Source organism: Lytechinus variegatus, chromosome 1 (assembly GCF_018143015.1).
Source record: "Lytechinus variegatus isolate NC3 chromosome 1, Lvar_3.0, whole genome shotgun sequence".
NCBI lineage: Eukaryota > Metazoa > Echinodermata > Echinoidea > Temnopleuroida > Toxopneustidae > Lytechinus > Lytechinus variegatus.
In genome coordinates, this window is record NC_054740.1 from 66,188,632 (window position 1) to 66,208,984 (window position 20,353).

General features: G+C 35.1%; 1 protein-coding gene across 1 annotated transcript in view; it reads right to left on the reverse strand.

Moving 5' to 3' along the window:
- Positions 1-10,368: 10,368 nt before the first annotated feature.
- LOC121420230 (gamma-aminobutyric acid type B receptor subunit 1-like) overlaps positions 10,369-20,353 on the reverse strand; it is a 47,004-nt gene continuing 37,019 nt past the window's right edge. Inside the window, exons 9-16 of the mRNA XM_041614796.1 lie at positions 19,563-19,713; positions 16,748-16,880; positions 14,468-14,575; positions 14,158-14,277; positions 13,464-13,641; positions 12,949-13,097; positions 11,666-11,818; positions 10,369-10,663 (exon numbers count right to left, since the gene is read on the reverse strand). Of these exons, the coding sequence (XP_041470730.1) occupies positions 10,526-10,663; positions 11,666-11,818; positions 12,949-13,097; positions 13,464-13,641; positions 14,158-14,277; positions 14,468-14,575; positions 16,748-16,880; positions 19,563-19,713 (1,130 nt within the window). The 3' untranslated portion in view covers positions 10,369-10,525. The remainder of the gene's footprint in view (positions 10,664-11,665; positions 11,819-12,948; positions 13,098-13,463; positions 13,642-14,157; positions 14,278-14,467; positions 14,576-16,747; positions 16,881-19,562; positions 19,714-20,353) is intronic.

A 20,353-nucleotide genomic window follows, 5' to 3' on the forward strand; every position in this document is an offset into this window, starting at 1 on the left:
GAAACGTTCAAAATCTATTGAAAATGCCCGTCAAATCACAACAGACAGATTGATAAGAGGTCATTGTCGAAAATTGGTGGTGCGGGACAGCATGTCTCCTGGACCACAAAAAATGCAAATAAGTCGTTTGTCCACACTCTTAAAACAAATCAGTCAAATTGACTCGACAAGTAATCAGCTGGGAGCAACTGATATGGCAATCACTGATATTCACATTTCTGACATATATTCTAGTCAGAAATAACTCTGTTCTAGTAAAACATGACTAGAAAATAGTCAAATTTGACTAGAATAACAGTTGCTCCCAGCTGACCCTATTAACCAGTCATTTTTGACTGATTTGTTTTTAGAGTGCATGGTCAAGGACGACAATGCCGATTTGATTCACCGATTTTCGACAAAGACTGTTTTTTTTACCAAGGGCTTTTGACAATAGATTAGCTGCGTTGTAGAAGGAATCTGCGAAGCGATTGATGAAATGTCATATTGATATATTCCAACCGGGGTTCACAGTTCCGTCAGGCACATTCTTCGTTATAATCGTTACTAACACAGTGATAAAAAAAATCATTGCTAAAAATAAAACAAGAGTGAGCACTTGAGATGTAATTATAATAAACATAGCTATGATTTATTTACATTTCATACACAATGATATTCATGTCCGTATTTCGGTCACCCAGCAATGTGCATGGAAATACAATATTATATAATTTCAAGTATTTCACATATATAATGTCACATGTCGAGCCGTCTTGACGTTATTTAAAAAAGTATAAATACATCGTATAGTGTAATACATTCGGCTATCTTCAAAAGCCACATAGAATTGATACTTGTATTTGGGCCTTTAAGAACAGCAAATTCATTTAATGGGCCATGAGTTGACAGACTCAAGTTATATTTTGATACACGATAGCCCAGGGGCAGATCCAGGATTTTCCAAGGGGGGGGGCCTCATTTTTCCTAGAAAAAGATTGACAAGCAAAACAAAATGAAAAATAAAAAACGAGGTTTTAAACCAAAAATTAATGATATTTCGTCCCCGAAAAAAGAATTGACAAGCAAAAAAAGGGGGCACACTTCTATTTTTACATTACAATTGTAAATTTGGTTCTAAAAGAGGGGGGCATGGGTCGGCTCTGTCCCCCCCCCCCCCCCTCCCTCAGATCCGCCAGCAGTGCGATAGCCATTATTGTATATAATGCAGTGTTATGACAATACTTTTGCACCATCATTCTTTATAGTTGGCACTTATCCAAAAATGTTTCACATACTATACCTTAAGAGTACTGTATTAAGTCTAAATCTTTTAATGATAGTGATTTATGTACCTCAATTGATGTATATGATTAATATACCGGTAAACAATTTAAAGGTACAGATATATGTAAATATAAACTTTAATAAACAGAGTGAATTCGATTCCGGCAGTGTTATTATTGAGTACCAAGTTTCATCAGTCCATTGACACATGTACATGACTACAAAAATATATATACTTGCCAATTTAATCAACATTAATAATGTACAAGAAAGTGTAAACCAATTTGGATGGTAAAATTGCAATAAATAACAATTACGTGTACATCAAAGACAAGACACAATAAACTTACATCGTAGGGGGTGCAAAGTTGATCCCCCACAAAAATTCACGACCAATAAAGGGAAGAGTAAACGGGTGAAATATGATATTTTTGAATAAAAATTAAATAATAATGTGCACATATATACAAATGGACATAAATAATCCTATATTATAAGCTGAGTGTGTAATCATGGAAACAATTATTGATATCATAAGATAAATCAATAATTCCAGTGATAAGAGTATTTGAAACAATAACTTATAATAATCTGTCGATTTACAGGATGTATTAAATGGGGGAAAAACACTTGCCTCCCCGCCCCCACACTGAAAAATCGAATATTTTAATTTTGGGCCCTTTCTTACGCCGTGCCAATATTCATATTTATCATCATAACTCAAGTAAGGATTTTCAATCTATGGTAATTTGTCCGTTGGTGTGTACGCAAACTGACAAATTAACACCTTAATCACTCAATTGCATATCATTAAAAATTATCTAAAAAATATAAAAACTATCATTTGTTTATAACAAGTTTTCCTTCTAATTGTTTCACAATAATATCTAACCTTCATATTCTAAAAATACGCATAATTCTCCTTCATTCAGAATCATGTAGTATGGTTTTCAAAATTTTCTGCCAAATTTTGTGTCATGATGACTTCATCAAATCATTTCGGCACTTTAAAATCATTAGAAAGTAAAATATTACCAAACACATTAACTCCATTTGATAATAATCATTAATAACGGTTAGTAATAACGAATAATCAGATTGCACACATCGCCTGTTGCTAAGTTTAATAAGCCTCTTGGAAACTAATTTAGATTGTCAAAACCATAACTCTATGGTCAAAACCAATCTTTGCTTCGGGAGTGCACGACTATGCGCACGCTATTGCTGCTGTGTCAGTAGTGAGGGGCGCCACTTCCGTTCTTTCTGGTGGGTTATGACTTTATCATCAAGCTCCGGGACGAAGCTCTAAAAAAATCTCTCTACATCGAGAATAACAAAGGAATGTTTGTAATATAAACTAACTGGAAGAGAATACTATAAATATAGAAAGCAGGAGACCAGTTGTTTGGACAGAACTTTGCTTCCATTCTGTTAAATTTTGTTCATAGTTTATGACACGGCTTTGCAATTTTGAAAATGGCGGCTTACAGCACGGAGACCAATGAGAGGCCATGCATCATACGTACGGAGCGGCAACGATGGTCAAGGAAAGAAAACACTGCAAGAATGGTAAGCCTCTTTTCTTTAACGTTAAACATCGAGATACTCCTCGTATTGTTAAGAGATTTGGAATGTTAAGTGTATGCCATCATGGTCGTTATAGACGGGGGAGGGGGGGGGGGGGCAGGGGACAAATTCACCCACCCCCTTGCGGGCGAAAAACAATGCAATACGCCCTGCCCCCTCCAAAGATTCCAAAGACTTGTAGATATATTTCGCTTGGTAAAATTTGACAACCTAAATTAATAGGCCTTTTCGCTTGACAAACGTATCCGCACAATAATTTTCCTAAATATTAATTTTCAAATCTGATTATGATAAAGAAACGGTTTGCGCTTCTCCCTCGCATTGATTAAGCATTCCTAGAGATAGTCCTTCAAACATGGCTTTCCATGTCACTTTATCAAAAAAAAAATGTATACTATAGCTCGGGCATAGCCCTCGAATAAATTTGGAAAGATTAATTTACTGATTTCTTGCATTTCAAACTGTTTAAAACGTTCGTTTTCGGGTCAATGACACTGGCTACAAAAAGTAATTCTGATTTTCGCGCTTGCATTATTTTAATCCGGGATACAGATAGTCATTAAAATCTTCAGAATTCAGTTTTGAACATCTATCATTTTCAGCTCGTACAATTTGATAAGTGACTCACAAGGCATTTTCGGGAATTCCTTCAGGTCACTCATTCAATGAACAAGGTAATCCTAGTCATCTCGCGCTCCGTACTCGCACCCTTCATTAATGCTAATGAAACTACATTATCTTGTAAAAATGAAGCTCACATGAATTCAAATTCAGCTTTTAGAGCTTATAGCTCTCCGAGCAACCTATCGGGGGAAGTCTTCATGAATAAAATAAAATTCCGCCCCCTCAAAATTAGACAATGCTGGTGCCCCTGTTGAAAAATATCAACAATATCGCGCTCATAAAATTAAATTTGATTAGAGGGATATAATTATAGGCCTACATAATCTTTATGAACTCCTACATACAGTTACAGTTTTCCTTTTTTTATAAAACCATCTAGAAAAAATAAAGATGACACTATTATATCTAAATATTGGCTTTTATAGGTCTTCAAGCAACCCAACGTGTGAATTCTTCATGAACAAAAAAAATCTTCCATCCTCAAAATTATATAATGCTGGATCGACCACCGCTGAAAAGGAAATTATTTTTCAGGTCTGAATATCGACAATTTTATGGTCGTGAATCGCATGGCCTGTTTATGTGTCAAAATAGCTCCTTTCTTGAGTAACAAAAAAAAAATATCAGCTAGCGCTTCTAATAGATCTCCCACTAATAAGCAAGAGCATGGCGATCGTTCATGAGATACGCATTTATCATTCGGCTCGCACTTCGCACTCGAATGATTTAGTGAGAAAAGAAATCTAGTGTTTTAAAGTCTGAATATCCACAATTTTCAGCGGGCGCTGAGCGCTTTCAATATTAGACACATCTGATCGATGAATGTCATGAAAATAATCCTTTTAATGTAAGTTCAATGTTGTATAGAGATTAAAATGTCAGCTTTCGGTTTGCGATCTTATTATAGGTCTTATATTTTTAATTGATACAAATACATTTATATTCCTTTTCTTGAACATAATGCAAACTTTAACAGGAGCTGCTAAAAAAAATACAGGCAAACTGTAATTGTTTATCAAATATTGACTTAATTTAGCCGTAATCGAATGCAGTAAAAGAAAATAAAACATATCATTAGATAATGATAATCGGAAATTCATGGTAAGGATCAAAAGAAAAGCTTTAGTGCTCGTAATTGGGTATGCGTATGCCTTTAAAACTGATATCGTTATTAATGGCAGAAGCTATTAAATAATGACAAGTCCCCCCCCAAAAAAAAAAAAAAAAAATCCCCATGCACATTCTTAATACATTCGCTCACACAGCAATTGCTCAGATTACTTAGTAAATGAAAATCACTGGATGATTGACCAAGGCCACTTCTTAATACAATACCTGCTTTGCCCCCTTCCCCTCCCCCCAAAAATAAATACACTTGTATCGTCCTCGTCTGAGACTTCGCATGAAATCTTATGTTTTAATTACAGCACCATGTTTTTCTCCAAAATTCGTTTATTTCTCTTTCGGACTATAACGGAGGACCATCGGAATAACGAATCTAATTTCATATTTTTTTCGGATTTAGTAGATGACTACAATTTTATAAACACGAGCTGAAGAATTTAGACCTCGAATTTGCAAAATTCATGAATGTTGTAACACTACTTTTTGAAAATAATAAATGCGACCTGGGTCCGTTGAAGAAAGAGTTGCAATCAAACGCAACTCTAAAAATCACGCGTAACTTGATTTTCAACCAATCAACAGCGCGCATTTTTGACTTGCGATTGATTTTTTGACTTGCGTTGATTTAAAATTTTGACATCTTAAGCACTTTATCCAACCATGAACTGAATCGTCACCTTAAACAACTGATGCGAAGAGCGAGATGAAAATTTTGATATTCTGACCTAAAATTTGGACTTTCTAAGCACTTTTGGTCATCATAAATAATGGGCATCTGCATGTAACTAAGCATCAAAATGCGAGCAAACTTAAATTTGGCGCCCCAGGACAAACATCGATTCGGAACTCCCCCCCCTCTTTTTTTCCTTCTATCTTTTCTTCTCCTACCCAGGGGGGGGGGGGGGCTGGCCCCGAAAGCCCCCCCCCCGATTAGCGCACGCATATGATATATAATTCAGATTTAAAGAAAGCCAGGATAATAATGAGCTTTTTACTTCCAGCATAGTTCATCCACTTGCTTTATAGTGTTTTAATGAAGTGTAAAAAATAATTCTTGTATACAACCAGAAAACGGGACATTTTAATCACTCTTGAAAAAATGAAATGTGAGTGCACAGCGGTAGTTGAAAATGTTTGATAATAGATTTTTTTCAATGGAGACTTACCTCACATTAAATCATGTGAGGCTTTGTGGGCTATCAGACCTGACCGAGGGGATTTTTTTTTGTTTTATATCGAATTCATAAAGCAATATTTTAATAGCAGAGATGCCGTGGCTCGATCCCCGCTGCGCAGGGGCTGATCCAGCCTTCGCCAAGGGGGGGGGGGATTTTGTTTCAGCCATATTTTCCCAGATCGGCCGATCGAAGATGTTTATTGTTAGTTCTTTGAAGGGGTAGCCCTAATAGACACTTCTTAGCTTTATTCTTATAAATCAACATAAATATATATCATAATCTATATGATGCGAGCGCGAAATTTATATATTTTTCCTGAAATTTGATCATTCTGGGTAATGTTTGTAATCCTGAAAAAGATGTGTATTCAACTAAATAATTACTACGAACGCGAAGCGCGAGCAGAAATGAACTGATAAAAAAGTACCTGTTAATTTCGAGATACAGGCCTAGTCCTACTGAACGAGACATTCTATTCATGTTTTGTAAATCATGATCGGTTATTTATTGGGGATCTTCTTACATATGCGAGCAGAAATTTTCTATAAACGTTTTGAATTGATCGAAAATGTACGTGTTGACTACTTGCACGTAGCCATGAAAATGTTACATATTTCAACAACCAAATAATGCGAGCGCGAGCTGAAAATTTTGGACATTTCTACGAGATTTATACCTAAAAATGGGCCACTCTATTCATGTTTAGTAAATCATGAAAAGGAGTAATAGATGATCTTCCTACATTAATAATGCGAGCACAAGAAATTGATATTGTGATCTGAAATTGGATGATAATTTAAATAGAGAACAATTTGAGTATCTGAATAAACATGCGCGCGTGTCTGTCATATTTAGACCTATATAGAATCTATACGCATTCTAAATACATCTTTTATCATGAAAATCAAAGCGAGCGAGAGCTTAAACTATTTGATATTTCGATATGAATGTCAATAACTATGTCAAGCACTTTGTAGGAAAATTGTGAGGTGAATCGTACTTGAAAAAAGCTAACATTTTTCATTATTTCTTTAAGTTTTGACATAGGACCGGGACATTCTTAGAACATGTCATCATTACGAAAATGATGACCATCTTCCTATTTCTCTAGCTAAGCGCGCGATGAAACAAAAAGAACATCTGATATTACGGCCTGAAAACTGGACATTTCAAGCACTTTTGTAATTATGAAAAGTATGCATCAGTTATTATATTTTAACCATTAATGCGAGCGTAAAACGTGAGCTGAAATTTTTGATAAACACTGTCATGAAAAAGAGATTTTAAGTAGTTTGATGTAATCAACATTGGGACATACATAACTCGCCAATTAAAAAAAAATGCGAGCGTTCAGAGCTAGGTGATACATTTTGATAATCAGACCTGAAAAGGTAGATATTAAAAACTTGATGGAATACACAAAATAATAGGTACCTGATAAATCAATATTTGCGAGTGCACAGTGCGAGCAAAAAACGTTAATATTCAGACCATAAAAAACTGAAATTTGTAAGTCACACAAAATAATGAAAGTTCGATTTCCGAGGTGAAATATGTTTTGTATATTGACTTCCAAACTTGATATTTGAGCTCTATATTGAACAAGATATGTATTCTAAATCTCCTAACAGGTAAATGTAAATCAGTAATGCAAATCATTAACAGGGGCCGCGGAACGGTTTTCAAAGTGGGAGCTGAGCCATAAGTGTGTGGGGGTGCCTGACCATGCAAAAACTCACAATCATTTGGTAATTTTTACGTTTTTGTACACAGTTTTTTAGTATAATTTGGTATTTATCACTTTCATTTGGCGTCTGACCAGTATTTATTATTGCTGCTTATATTGTGTACATAATTATGTAACCTATGATTAGATGTCTTTCCTGTCTACCCCCCCCCCCTTCTCTCTCTCTTTGGGTCTATTTTGTTCTTCTCCTTCATTCCTTTTGCTACATCTCCCTCTCTATTCTCACCTTTTCACCCGGGGGGGGGGGGCCACTTACATTGACGAATGGATACCATGCGCGACCAAAAAAAAACACGTAAAAAGGATGTCCTTTTCACGATAGGGCACGTTACGTACGTAACGTGATAAGGGTGTCAAAAACACAAAAATAATGAAAAAAGGGTATCTATTTCGCTAGGAAAATTACGTGTTTAGGGTCGAATTTGCGGGGATGATAAAACAAAATTAAAATGTTTTATAAAGCATGTTCTTTTTGCCCCAACACTTCGCGTTTAGAGTCCGATTTGCGCGAGGTGTGGGGTCGTACGTACTAAACCAAATAAGGTAAAGCTGACGACCGAAGGACACGTAACAATAAAACAATCCTGTACTTGTTTAGGGGTTCATTTCAGGGAATATTTGCCAAGAGTATCGTTTTGTTTCTAATACTTGTTAAGGGGTGCATTTTCAGAATATGGAAATTACGTGTTTAGGGTGCTTTTCGAGACCCCATGGTCGCGCATGGTATCCACTCGTGAATGGAAGTGGCCCCCGGGCCTTTTCACATGCTTGCTCCCCTTTCTTCCTCCGGGAATGGGGGGGGGGGCCCTGAATCCACCGATGCTGCAGCAGATATGCCGTGGGCAAGGCATTTAATTAGCCGTGCTTTATATCCTGCATTCAAGTAAATGGACATGCTAGGTATGTGTACTTTGTTTAAAAAATATTAATAGACATGAATTGAATCATTTTGAAAAATACACATTTTGTTTTTTCTTCCTGACAAATATCCGTTCTAATACATGCACACCCACTCCATTTTGATGGCAGAAGATGAAGGCCTGCCTGGTTTAACGTGTCAAGTATTCCCAAAGGTGAAGATCTAGTTAAAGGGGGGGTGGAAAAATAATCATTTATTCATTCCATGAGGTCTCTAATGTCAGAAGATACTTTGGATATTACATGTTATCATAAAACACTAAAACTTTACTAACGCTATAGGGAAACATAAATCGATAAAAATTTTAATATCCATTCTAACCATTATATTGATGTTTTTCCTGTTTTCTCTCTCTCTTCAGTCACCCATAATCACTATCTTCAGCAGCACCACGAACCATAGGGATACGTGGAAAATATAAAATCGTTTGGATTGTTGCTTACTTAGTGAGGTAATAAGGCCAACTTTTAATTATCTCTTTCAAAGCAGTAGATATCTATTAATAGATTGACATTATTCATTAGAAATGTGAGAATAAATTGGCCATATTAAAACCTATTTTTTATTCGAAGTAAATATAGTTGAGGTCTTTTGATACAGTCAACATTTAATTTCATAAACACTGCAATTTTTTTTATTAATCTATTTGGCCCCAACATTCTTGAGCAAAAAAATTAACAAGCGGCTTTATTTTACCCACTTTCCTCAACATTTTTTCCATGTGAACTGATTATTCAGGTATACTTTCCTTGTAAGAATGCAGCTTTAAAAAGGGAAAATGTAGATAAGTGCCATCATACATGCACAGATTCAATAATAGGAACAGAATACAGCATTAATTTTTAAGTTCTTTAGTGTGCTTGCTCAATCAGGAAAGATAGAAATTTTGCAGTGTTTATAAACATTTAAAGAAAATGTAGAAAATGTATATTACTTTATTCAATGAGTACTATTACAATGTTGCCTAAAAAAGGGCATTCAATCTCTTTATTAAATAGTGATTACAAGATTCTTGCAAAATCTTTTCAAATTAAAAAAAAATCACCTCTTATAAATCATGATCAATGTGATTTTCTCAAAGGACGTTATATTGGCGAAAATATAAGACTTTTTATTGATATTCGTTATTGCACTCTGTAAAATCATTCGATACAGTTGAGTGGTCTTTTATATACAAAATTTTAAGAAGGCTCGGTCTTAATGAAAAAAAATTTTCGTTGGGTAATAAATCTGTGGTTTAACAATGTATGATTATATTGAAATTAAAATTCGCACACGACTCAACCATTTACCTTGAACCCGAACATGCATATCTGTTTTAAAAAGTGTAATTCAACTTGGAAATTGTATCTTTGCCAAGACATTATTTTTCAATGGCCCTTAGACTATTTGTCTCCTTTAGGTATAAAAATGCCACTGAGTGATAAACATACTTTTTTCACTTAAAATTTATGTTAAACATTTGGAATGACAGTGGTTATTTTAACTTTTAAGCATTATTTATCAAAATGCAACAGCTATTATTTGATTTTATGGAGTAAAAGGTGATAAAAATTAATCAATAATGAGAGCAAATTTCACGTTATTCAATCCATGTACCATAAGTTTTAAGGAAATACTGTTGCAACCTCTTTAAATAGTATACGATTTTCTAACAGAAGATGGACTTTATGATAATTTAAAGTTTGTTGTGACATAAATTTAGACCCACATATATCATTTCTTTAATATATTCAGCATGCTAAGTGGAAAGTACGGTAGTATAGTTATTGTATCAAATAATTTGCGCTCATAAGTTATGTAATCATATATCCAGAAACAGTTCTCTTTTCATTTCAGTCTTGTGCATAAATGTTATTAAATTAGGGTGATTTCAACTGTACCTACAATTGAAATAAATCATCAGAAAATTTGTGATAGAAATATCTAGCATATGTATACAAAAAAGAGAAAAATGCTTCATGTCGTGAAATTTGTCAAGCTAAGTAGAGTCAATCTTTAGTTCATCTACATCCAAAAGTCCCCATGAAAATGTTCTTTTGTTGGTATGATGGTGAATACATATGAGGGGAGCAACCCTCATCTGTGTCCAGAAGGACCCGGTTGTTCTAGCGCTTCTTCTCCCCTATCTGTGCTGAGTTCACTGCTGCATTCTCCTTTGGTTGCATCAGAGGACGGGATAACACAACTCTCTAGCTCCTTTATTCGATGATTTTTCTGCAATGATGAAAAAGAGGGCAAGATTCTAGTGAAGGATATGTTTAATTCCCAAGATTATGTAGACATAAAAAGCCCACTCCTATTTTGGTATCATTGCGGATTTAAAGGTTTATTTTTCTGTCTATTTTTTATTTCATTTGGCTGTCCTTATTAAATTAATGTATTAGATCTCTCACATGATACCAGATGATTCTTTTACAGCAAAAAAAAAGTGTGAAGAACCTTGACTACCGACAAATAAAGCAATAGTCTCAATAAAATTTCTCAGTAGTGTGGAAAAATTTGTCATGAAGAAGAATTATGCCATTAGAAGATGAAATTGACATTTTGGCCATTTACATAGAGCATTCCCTGGCGACTTATACCCTTTTCATAAACCCATCCTCCAATTAGCCGCCTAAGAGTAATGCGGATAATTCAATAAAAATTGTGTTCACAAACTCCGAAAATAAGCCGCATTATTTTTACGAGCGCTCGTCCTGAAAAAGGTGGATAATCGTCATGACAACTGGACACGCCCCCTCCGATGCGGTTGTGCTGGGAAAGGGTGACCAAGTGACCGCACCATGGCAATTATCCGCATTATTTGGAAATGCGTTCATAAACTCAAAATCTTGTCCATCAAAATAATGCGGATTACTCTTGTCCTCCTCCAATTTTACGACCAAATTATGCTGCTATTAGAGTAATGAGGATAATTCAATAAAAATTGCGTTCACAAACTCCGAAAATAAGCCGCATTATTTTTATGAGTGCTCGTCCTGAAAAAGGTGGATAATCGTCATGACAACTGGACACGCCCCCTCCGATGCGGTTGTGCTGGGAAAGGGTGACCAAGTGACCGCACCATGGCAATTATCCGCATTATTTGGAAATGCGTTCATAAACTCAAAATCTTGTCCATCAAAATAATGCGGATTACTCTTGTCCTCCTCCAATTTTACGACCAAATTATGCTGCTATTAGCTGCATAATTGGGTATTATTGTTTTAAACTTACCTTATCTAGGCGATCCTGTAAGTTTTCTATCCTGTCACTCAGCATCCTTATCTTCTTATCTGATTCAGGTTCGGTAATGCTATGATGATTATGACTGTTACCCATCGTTGAAAACATAGTTCCTTTAGGTTCTACTTCATTGCGAACCCGAAGCTAAGAAAGGGATAGCAGAAGAAGATATATTAACAATTATTATTCATACAGACAATTTTAGAGCCCAAATACAAGTGTTATTTTGTTGGTGCACTCGACCCACTTAAAAAGTTTGTTGAACTCGCCTAATATTTTTTCCGAGGTGACACAATATTGAAAATATTGGACGACTAGAAGGGGAATTCCCGAAGTGTACGCACCACTCATCGCGCGCGCATGCAGTTTTCAATGGCAAATGCGCACTGTGTGTGGAACTGTGACTGCAGAGTGATGAACAATTCCTATTAAATTTTTTCTACAGAGGCTGCAGTAAATCTCTAAATGCAGAGAAAACCAACAACTGTTAGGAAGTTTGGAGTTATATTCGCTTTAATTTCATTTTATCCTATAATAATTTGAATATATTTTAGAAATTGAGGCACAGGAAGTATTATTTTTTTGCATGATAAATCGAGTGCATAGCTTTAGGACCCCTTCTACATCGGGCGGCGAAATTAAGAGGTTTTCGAAAAACACGACGGGATTTTCGTATTAGTGAGTTTTGTGATATTTTCTACTTGGTTAATGATCTTTAGAATGTTTGCCACAAATTAGTGAAATGTAATTTGTTGAAATATTAAAATTGGGACAGTTTTTATTGTTTGAAAACAAAGTGCGTAGCTTTAGGTCCCCCCATCATACAGCAGAGTCAGAGTCTGAGGGCGGGAGGGAAAGTTAAAAATTATTTGCTAAAATTCTCTGTATGAATAATAATCATAATACTGGATGTCCCATTTTTCGGTCAATACAAGGAAATATAGGACTCGCTTTGCAAAATATTGGACTCGTCTTCGACTCGTCCAATATTTCCTTGTATTAACCTCAAGGCCATCCAATATTATATAAATATTACAGAGTGTGATGATTTTTCCAATCCCCTGTCACATTATAAGTGAAGCACCATAGTATTAAATTTTTAAGGTGTTGGCTTACTAATTATAGGAAGGGGAGGGTATTAGCATTTCTATTTTTTTGCTTGCCTACATTCTATCTGGTAAGGCAAGAAGCAATCACTTTCTTTTATTAGGTATAGAGGGATATTTTAGAAATTAAAAGAATACTAATTCTATTTTGAGAAAATGGAAACTTACTTTAGGCACGAAGACCATGCACAGTGTAAGTGTGGTGGCGAAGAAGACAAAGTTTGCAATGATTGCGTAGTGAGCGTTGACATCATCCAATACAAGAGATACAGGTACTCCAACAAATGATAGAACCACTACATTATATACGCTCATTCCTGAAGAAAAAAAAAAGATATTCAAAATAGATTACGTCTGAAAAAAAAAGTTGTCATTTGTTGGATTTATTTCACTTATGGAAATGAGATTAAATGTTAACAGAAACTGCTTGAATCTGAAAGTTTCATACCAATTATGGATAATCAATGATTTTTTTTCAGGACCAACTTTGATTAGCATGTTGAGGCCTGTATTCTGAAGTCGGGTTTAACTTAGAGCTAAAATTTAAAAATAATTACTAATTTCATAATAATTCAGATATTATTCGCAGACAATTAGAGTGTCAAATGAGTTATGTACTGCTCCAGGGTTCAGAATACGAGTCTATATCGTTTGATAATGAATTAAAATGTATCAATACATACCAATGTACTTGGAATCGTTTAGAGCGGGTACGGTGACTTTCCTAGTTTCCCAGGCCAAGAAAGCCCCAAAGATGAGTAGAAGACCATTAAGAACAAATAGACTACCATTCCAATATACTACAAAGTGTGATGTGCACGTCCGTCGAAGCAGTACTAATACAACATCCTCATCTTGATTCTACAATAAATACAAATGATAAGAATTCTTGTAAAGCAAAACTAGGGTGCAATTTTACATAGTATTCATCATGCATTGCTGTTACCTTTCTTGGCCTCAGCTTTAATAGATGAAATTGCCATTAATAACAAAATGCTAGGCTAGGCCATTGATTAATTAAAGATTAGTTGGAACAATTTAACACGTGGAGCGCCTCTGGCAGTCTCACTTGCATTATGCAACTCAATATACCGATTCATTCATGGCATGCAAACTTTTATTTTTTGGAGTAAATCTTAGGTAAAGACTGAAGCTATTTCATATATATGACAAGGCCCTTAATACATAAAAAAAAAAATTATATAATAAGATGAAAGTGTCATTCCCTGGATCCACATCAATATTGAATAAAGTTTGTTTCATTTTCTAGGTCGAGGAGGTCATGATGGTGATGAAGAGGGAGAGTAACCATAAAATCTTTGAATAGCAGCTGAAGCTAAAGGGAATGAGATCAATGAAGAGACGGCAAGGGCTTACCTGTCTACTTGTCTGAACGTTTAAGAAAATCGGATCAAAGATCTCTCGCAAACTGAAGACTATGATATCGAGTATGATGAGGACCATGACCACGCCGTATAACTGGTAATCTTTGATCATCTAAAAAATAAACGGAAAGTTATCATCCGTAAATAATCCATACCAAAATATTTCTAAACCAATTGAGTTCAATTTATGGGGGGGGGTTAGTTGATTTGAATGTTGAAAAGTAATGACCAATCAACATTTAAGTAGTGTGTGTTTTTAATGTTAGTTATTTTTCATGAATACATATAAAGTTTATACTCACAGTTCGCATTGCAGTTTTGGTTGTGAAGATGCGATGAACCCGCCATGTTTTTGTAAACATGGCTCCAAAAGCCATCGAGAACCCAATAGCTAAAGTCCAAGTATTAGACTGTTGAAGATAAATGAAATATAATGTTATTCTGGCTTCATGCTAAATTCCTCGGGTCAAAAACTGTATGCAAGTAGGAGTCTGGTTTCTGGATGTCGATGGAAAAATGTACCTGTATATTACTTAGATCAGCGCTTCTCAACTGGTGGGCTGAGAGAAGTTTCAGAGAAGAAATAAAAATAGGGGGAAAGTCATGGTATGTTTGATCAGTCTATGTGGTTTAAACAAAGCTAAAGGCATGTATATCTCAGGCCTCATTTGCTTATGTAGTTAATCATCATCCATTAACCGGACTATCTCTTTTTTCAAACAAAATGAACCATGTTTAAAAGTGAGATGGAGTAAACAAATTTAAAGTTAAATAGTCTTAGTAGGTAACTGGAAGAAAAATATGATCCTGAATACATTAAGTTTTATTATCATATTTGCGCACCAATATGTGTCGAAGTTATTTTCAAATAAGGTGCTTAAACCATCAGAGATGTATGAAGAGTGTTTGGAGAGGAAAGGGCTGGATTTGATTCATAGTGGAACACTTGTGTATAGATATTATATAACGAAGGAAAAAAAAAGTATGAGAAGCACGAGGGTAAAAGTCAGTTTTTATTGTAGTCATGGTATAGTAATATTTGCATTTCAAAATATTGGTTTAAAATTATGTTAATGTACATCAGATATGACAGTCGTCTTTGTTTTCTGCGCAGAAGAATTTGAGGGCATTCATTTGAATTTATAATCTGAAGCCAAAAATTACTGTGTACCACCCAGTGTTGTAGTCAAGGCTAAGGCACAGAAACCCCAAGGCCTTTCAAACCTTTGTTACATGGAACAATTAGTCAACAATTCTTAGGCAGCAGATCATGGCACACAGGCAAAATGTATAATAGGTGAGAGTGAGCGAGCAAAGCTTTTTACATGAAAAACAAAAATAATTTACTATAAAAAGGAAGTTTACATTTGGAGGGGCAATAGAGCACAAGTTGAAATTTTTAAATGCTGACCTGAAAGACTAAGTTTTTATCCTGGTCATAAAATCTCATTTCTTCACTTTAAAGTTATATTCCCACTTTGTCACCTCTTTACAAATATCAGAACCCCCAGCCCCCCCAAAAAAGATATGTGATATCATATTGTCACAATCTATCATAAAATTAGCTCTTCTTCTAGTAATAGCTTGCCCACTTCAATCGCTTTCAACTTTTTTGGGCAGACATTTTACATATGTCATGCTTGGGTCTTCAAAACTTTTGATTCATCATGCCATTGATATATGATTAAAACACGTTACCAATAAATTTTTATTTTTTCTCTTTACTGAATATACAGAACAATTTCTATCACCAATGAATATACCATTTACCATAAGAAAGGATCACCAGTTGTAAGTCACTCTTAACTTACGAACCACCCACCTGGACTAGGTCTTTGATGAGTGGATAGCATGGGGTTGCACAAAAACACCTTTAACATGTTTTTTCTAAAATGTACCATTAAGAAGTTCAGTGATATTTTAAAGGACAAGTCTAGCCCAACAAAAAGACAAGTCTAGCCCAACAAAAAGATGAAAATGCATCAAACATAACATGGTATTTTTAAGTTTCACATCTGGTCCGATATACCAATGAGGGGACTAATGACATCACCCATTATTGGTCTAATTTTTCTTAGTTGTGAAAGACATCATCATTTGCATGTGACTCAAGTGTGCATTTACCTATTTTGTGAAAAATAAGTGAATCACAGTGTTGACAATTGGGGCAAAAAGTACATTCTTAAAAAAGATTTTAGTATTGTTTATACCCTTAACACGTAGCTTTCCAATGTTTTTTGTTTATGTTTTGGGTCGTGCATGGTACCAACTCATAAATCCGCAATTCCAAAGGTTCGTTTATCCGAAAACGAAATGAGGTTCGTAATTCCAAAAACTGAATGATTAACGAACCTTATTTTGTTTTCGGACTGACGAACCTTCGGAACATCGAACCTTATCTCCTTTGCGGATAAACGAACCTTATTTCATTTTCGGATTAACGAACATCGAGGTATAGGCAATTTACGTGTTTCGGAATTACGAACCTTCAGAATAAAGACCCTTTGGAATTACGAAGTGTAACCATGTAAATCTCCCCCCCCTGGGTCTTTAACACATGAGTTTAGGATAAAAGGACTTACCCTACACATCCAAAGGAATGTGACATCATCAATATCGATCGAGTCTACTCCAGGGAATATTATGGAGAGGTAGGCGAGTATCCCTCCACCAAGAATTAGATTATTCATCTTAGGACTTGACATCTTGATGTACCTTAATTAATAGAAGAAAATGAATTGAGATCATTTACACTATAAAGACATGGATACAAATTGGAATAAGATTAGAATGTTGATGTTCAATTACCCGGGCTTTCTTAATACGTGTAGGTAGCCATACAAGAGCCCGTAACATTAATCATGCACAATAATCAATGTAATTCTACCCATCAATCTTTAGGTTTTAGAGGATAATGAGATGTATAACCGTGGGAGAGGGAATGGTCAATCGCTTGGGCAGCCATACATTCTTGCCAAGAAATTTATAGTAATCATAACCATTAATCCCGTGGTTGACATTATATTTTCAGGCTCATTTTAATTTTTTTCTGTAGGGGGGGATCATAACAATTAAACCCTGGCAATTAGACAAGCAGGAAGGTGAAGGTTGTAATTCAAATAGCACAGTTTTTTATCTTTATACATGTACCCCCTCCACTTCTATATAAACCCCTAAAAAAAATTGGAAATTTGAGTTTGGCCATTAATTTCTCCCAACAGATATTTGATGCCTTTTATTATCATGCCATCACGAAAAGAGCAGGATAAGGTCTGAATTGAAAAGCTGCATAACAAGCAGAAATAGTCATGAAGGGTAAAAAAAAATGAACATGATTATTTTGTCTATTTCCTTAGAGATGAAAATCTATTCAAATCAAGCCATGCATTCATGTTTGTTTATTGTGGTGCATGAAAACAATAGAAATTGTTGAGATAATGACTCATCACCACAGAAAAGTGTCATTTTGCAATTTAATTGTGACCTTAAATTCCCATGCAAACCATTATCATATCATGTAGAGTATCATTTTAAAGAAAATTAAATGATTTGGTATCAATTACGCATTAATATTCAATAAAACTGAAGAGGGATTGATCAAAGTTAGATTTTCAAACTTTTCTTATAATGGAACTCAGGGGAGAGTTGCAAATGACATCAGAAATTATAAAAAAAACTTTGCCAATTTGAAAGGGGTACACTAATCTCACCACTGTCTATATTTTAAGAGCATAACAGATGGGATAATATATGAAGTAAGGCCATTTTGTTATGGTGGCCAAATTTAATGCAACACAAACGATTGAGCAGGTGCTAAAGTGTCTATGAGCAAAGTTTGGTGAAAATGACATGGATATCATTTTAAATATAGATCATCCTTCAGGGGAAAAATTAGATATTTAAGAGGATTGTCATTTATTTAAGAGGATTGTCATTTGTTTAACAGACCTATCACAAACTTACAAAAAGCTCAACTTGTTTTATACACACTATGCAATCGGATCTCAACACACACTTGCCACGCGATGACACTAAGATCCGATTGCAACAAAATCACAGTCATTTGACACATCAAATCTTCCTGTGATAATTGGTGAAAGGTCAATTAGATCTAAAAAAATCTTAATTTCATTTACATGTAAAAATTTGAAATTAGGATGTTGTGCCCCCAATTTCTAAGATAAAATCAAAACATGACGGCGAAAAAAAACCCCAAGCATCAAATTGGCCATGCATCAGTGCATGGAGAAGGCAACGTATTTAAGACCTGTTGTAACGACTGCGCTGATCTGCAATGTGATTGCTAATTTGTTCCAATAGAATCTTAATGCAATTGCATCGCAGTGTGTACTGGGCTTAAAAGGAGAATGAAACCTTTTGAACAAGGTAGCTTGTGTGAAATCAGAAAAATTAAAATGTCATAAAAGAGGCAGATTAATGAAATACTAAATTAATGGGGAGAGTTGTTCACAAGTGACATCACACATCCTTATCGCAATGCCAAAGTGAGGATCTCCATAGCATTAGTGATCGCTATATTCAAATTTGTATATCTTTCTCATTATTTGTCTGATTTTTGTCAAACTTTTGTTGGTCTGTTTCTACACAAGCTATCTTGTTCCAAAGGTTCCATTTTCTTTTAACACCATCTCATGACCAAGGATGGTTTCCTCTTTAAGAAGTTCACCCTAACAAAAAGATTTATGAAGGTTTGAGGTAAATCTAGGATTGAAAAAAAGTATAATTTTTTTTGGTGACATCATAATTATATGAGCAGCTTTCTAACGTATCATATGGTTAACAAGTGGAACGCCTCTGGCAGTCTTGCCTGCATTCCGCAATTTAATATAGCAGCAGTGTCGCCTTTGAAAACGGCAATATAATAAAACATTATGTCCATTGATCCAACCTGAAGCTTTGACATGATCATGTGACCTACATGTGCAAAACAATAATTCATACTATATGATGCCCATTTAACACATAATCCCAACATGTACGATGACAATTCCTCAAATACCCTTAACATGGCCAAAGTTTGTTGACCCTAAGTGACCGTTCTAGATTCTTTTAAAGTTATGATGACAATTCCTATAAATAACCCCAACATGGCCAAGTTTGTTGCCCTAAGTGACTTGAAACTTGAGCAGGATGTTCAATATTACTTGATTACCTTTATGTCCAAGTTTCTGTAGGTTTACTATCTGAGGACATTTAAAAAACTTATGACGACACCGCCGTAAAGCCTATAGTCTCGCTCTGAAAAAAAATTGAATTCCGATAATTCTAATCTTTGATAGATTTTCCTCAAATCTTCACCAATATACTTCATGTTTGCAACAGTCAGGGTAGACTTCTCCATTAACACCAAGAGTTCTACAGAAAAAAACCCCTCACCTCTTGGCTCTGTACTTGATATTGAAGGCAAGGAAAGCGACCGCCATAACGATACCCGACACGGCTAAGGCCGTCATCACAATGAAGATGGCTACAGATATATTCACGCGGGTTTCTCTTTCGATGATCGAATCCAGCGGTGGTCGTCCACCTGTTCATAGACAAAAAAAAATGAAGTAGGTAATGAACAATTCTAGATGTAGGGAATGAAACTTGCTATAAACAAAATTAATTATTTTTGGATGCCTCTATTAGGTAGTCTAGAACCATGGTTTAAGTTTTTATGTCAACAGTACTACCTGGTGGTCAGATTTATTGACCCTAAAAGAAACTTAATCACATGATTAGCAATATTTGATTTTATGAAATAGGTCAATATGTTTTTATACCTAAGTTGGGCGATTCCATGCTCAACCTGTTGTCCAAACGAACAAAAAACTTCAATATGCGAGGGTAGACATGCAAAAAAAAACAACTGACAACCAACAAAAATGTTGTCCATAGGTGAATTAGAGCTTAAAATGTTACAAGTCGTACGAGACATTTCTGTGTTCCGATAACATTTTCACCTATAATTTACCCATAATCAATATTTTTGTTGGTTATTGGTTTTTCACATGATTACCCACTTTATCATTGACAAAAAAAGAGAATATTTTATTGCTCAAGCAATTCGCTAGGAGACTAGAAATTGTTGTCAAAATGTCCCGTACGCTCAGTGACATTTCCCCTACTGGTAGTCGAAAACAGCAGTTTTAACATTTGTACCAGCTACATATAGGTGGTGTGAA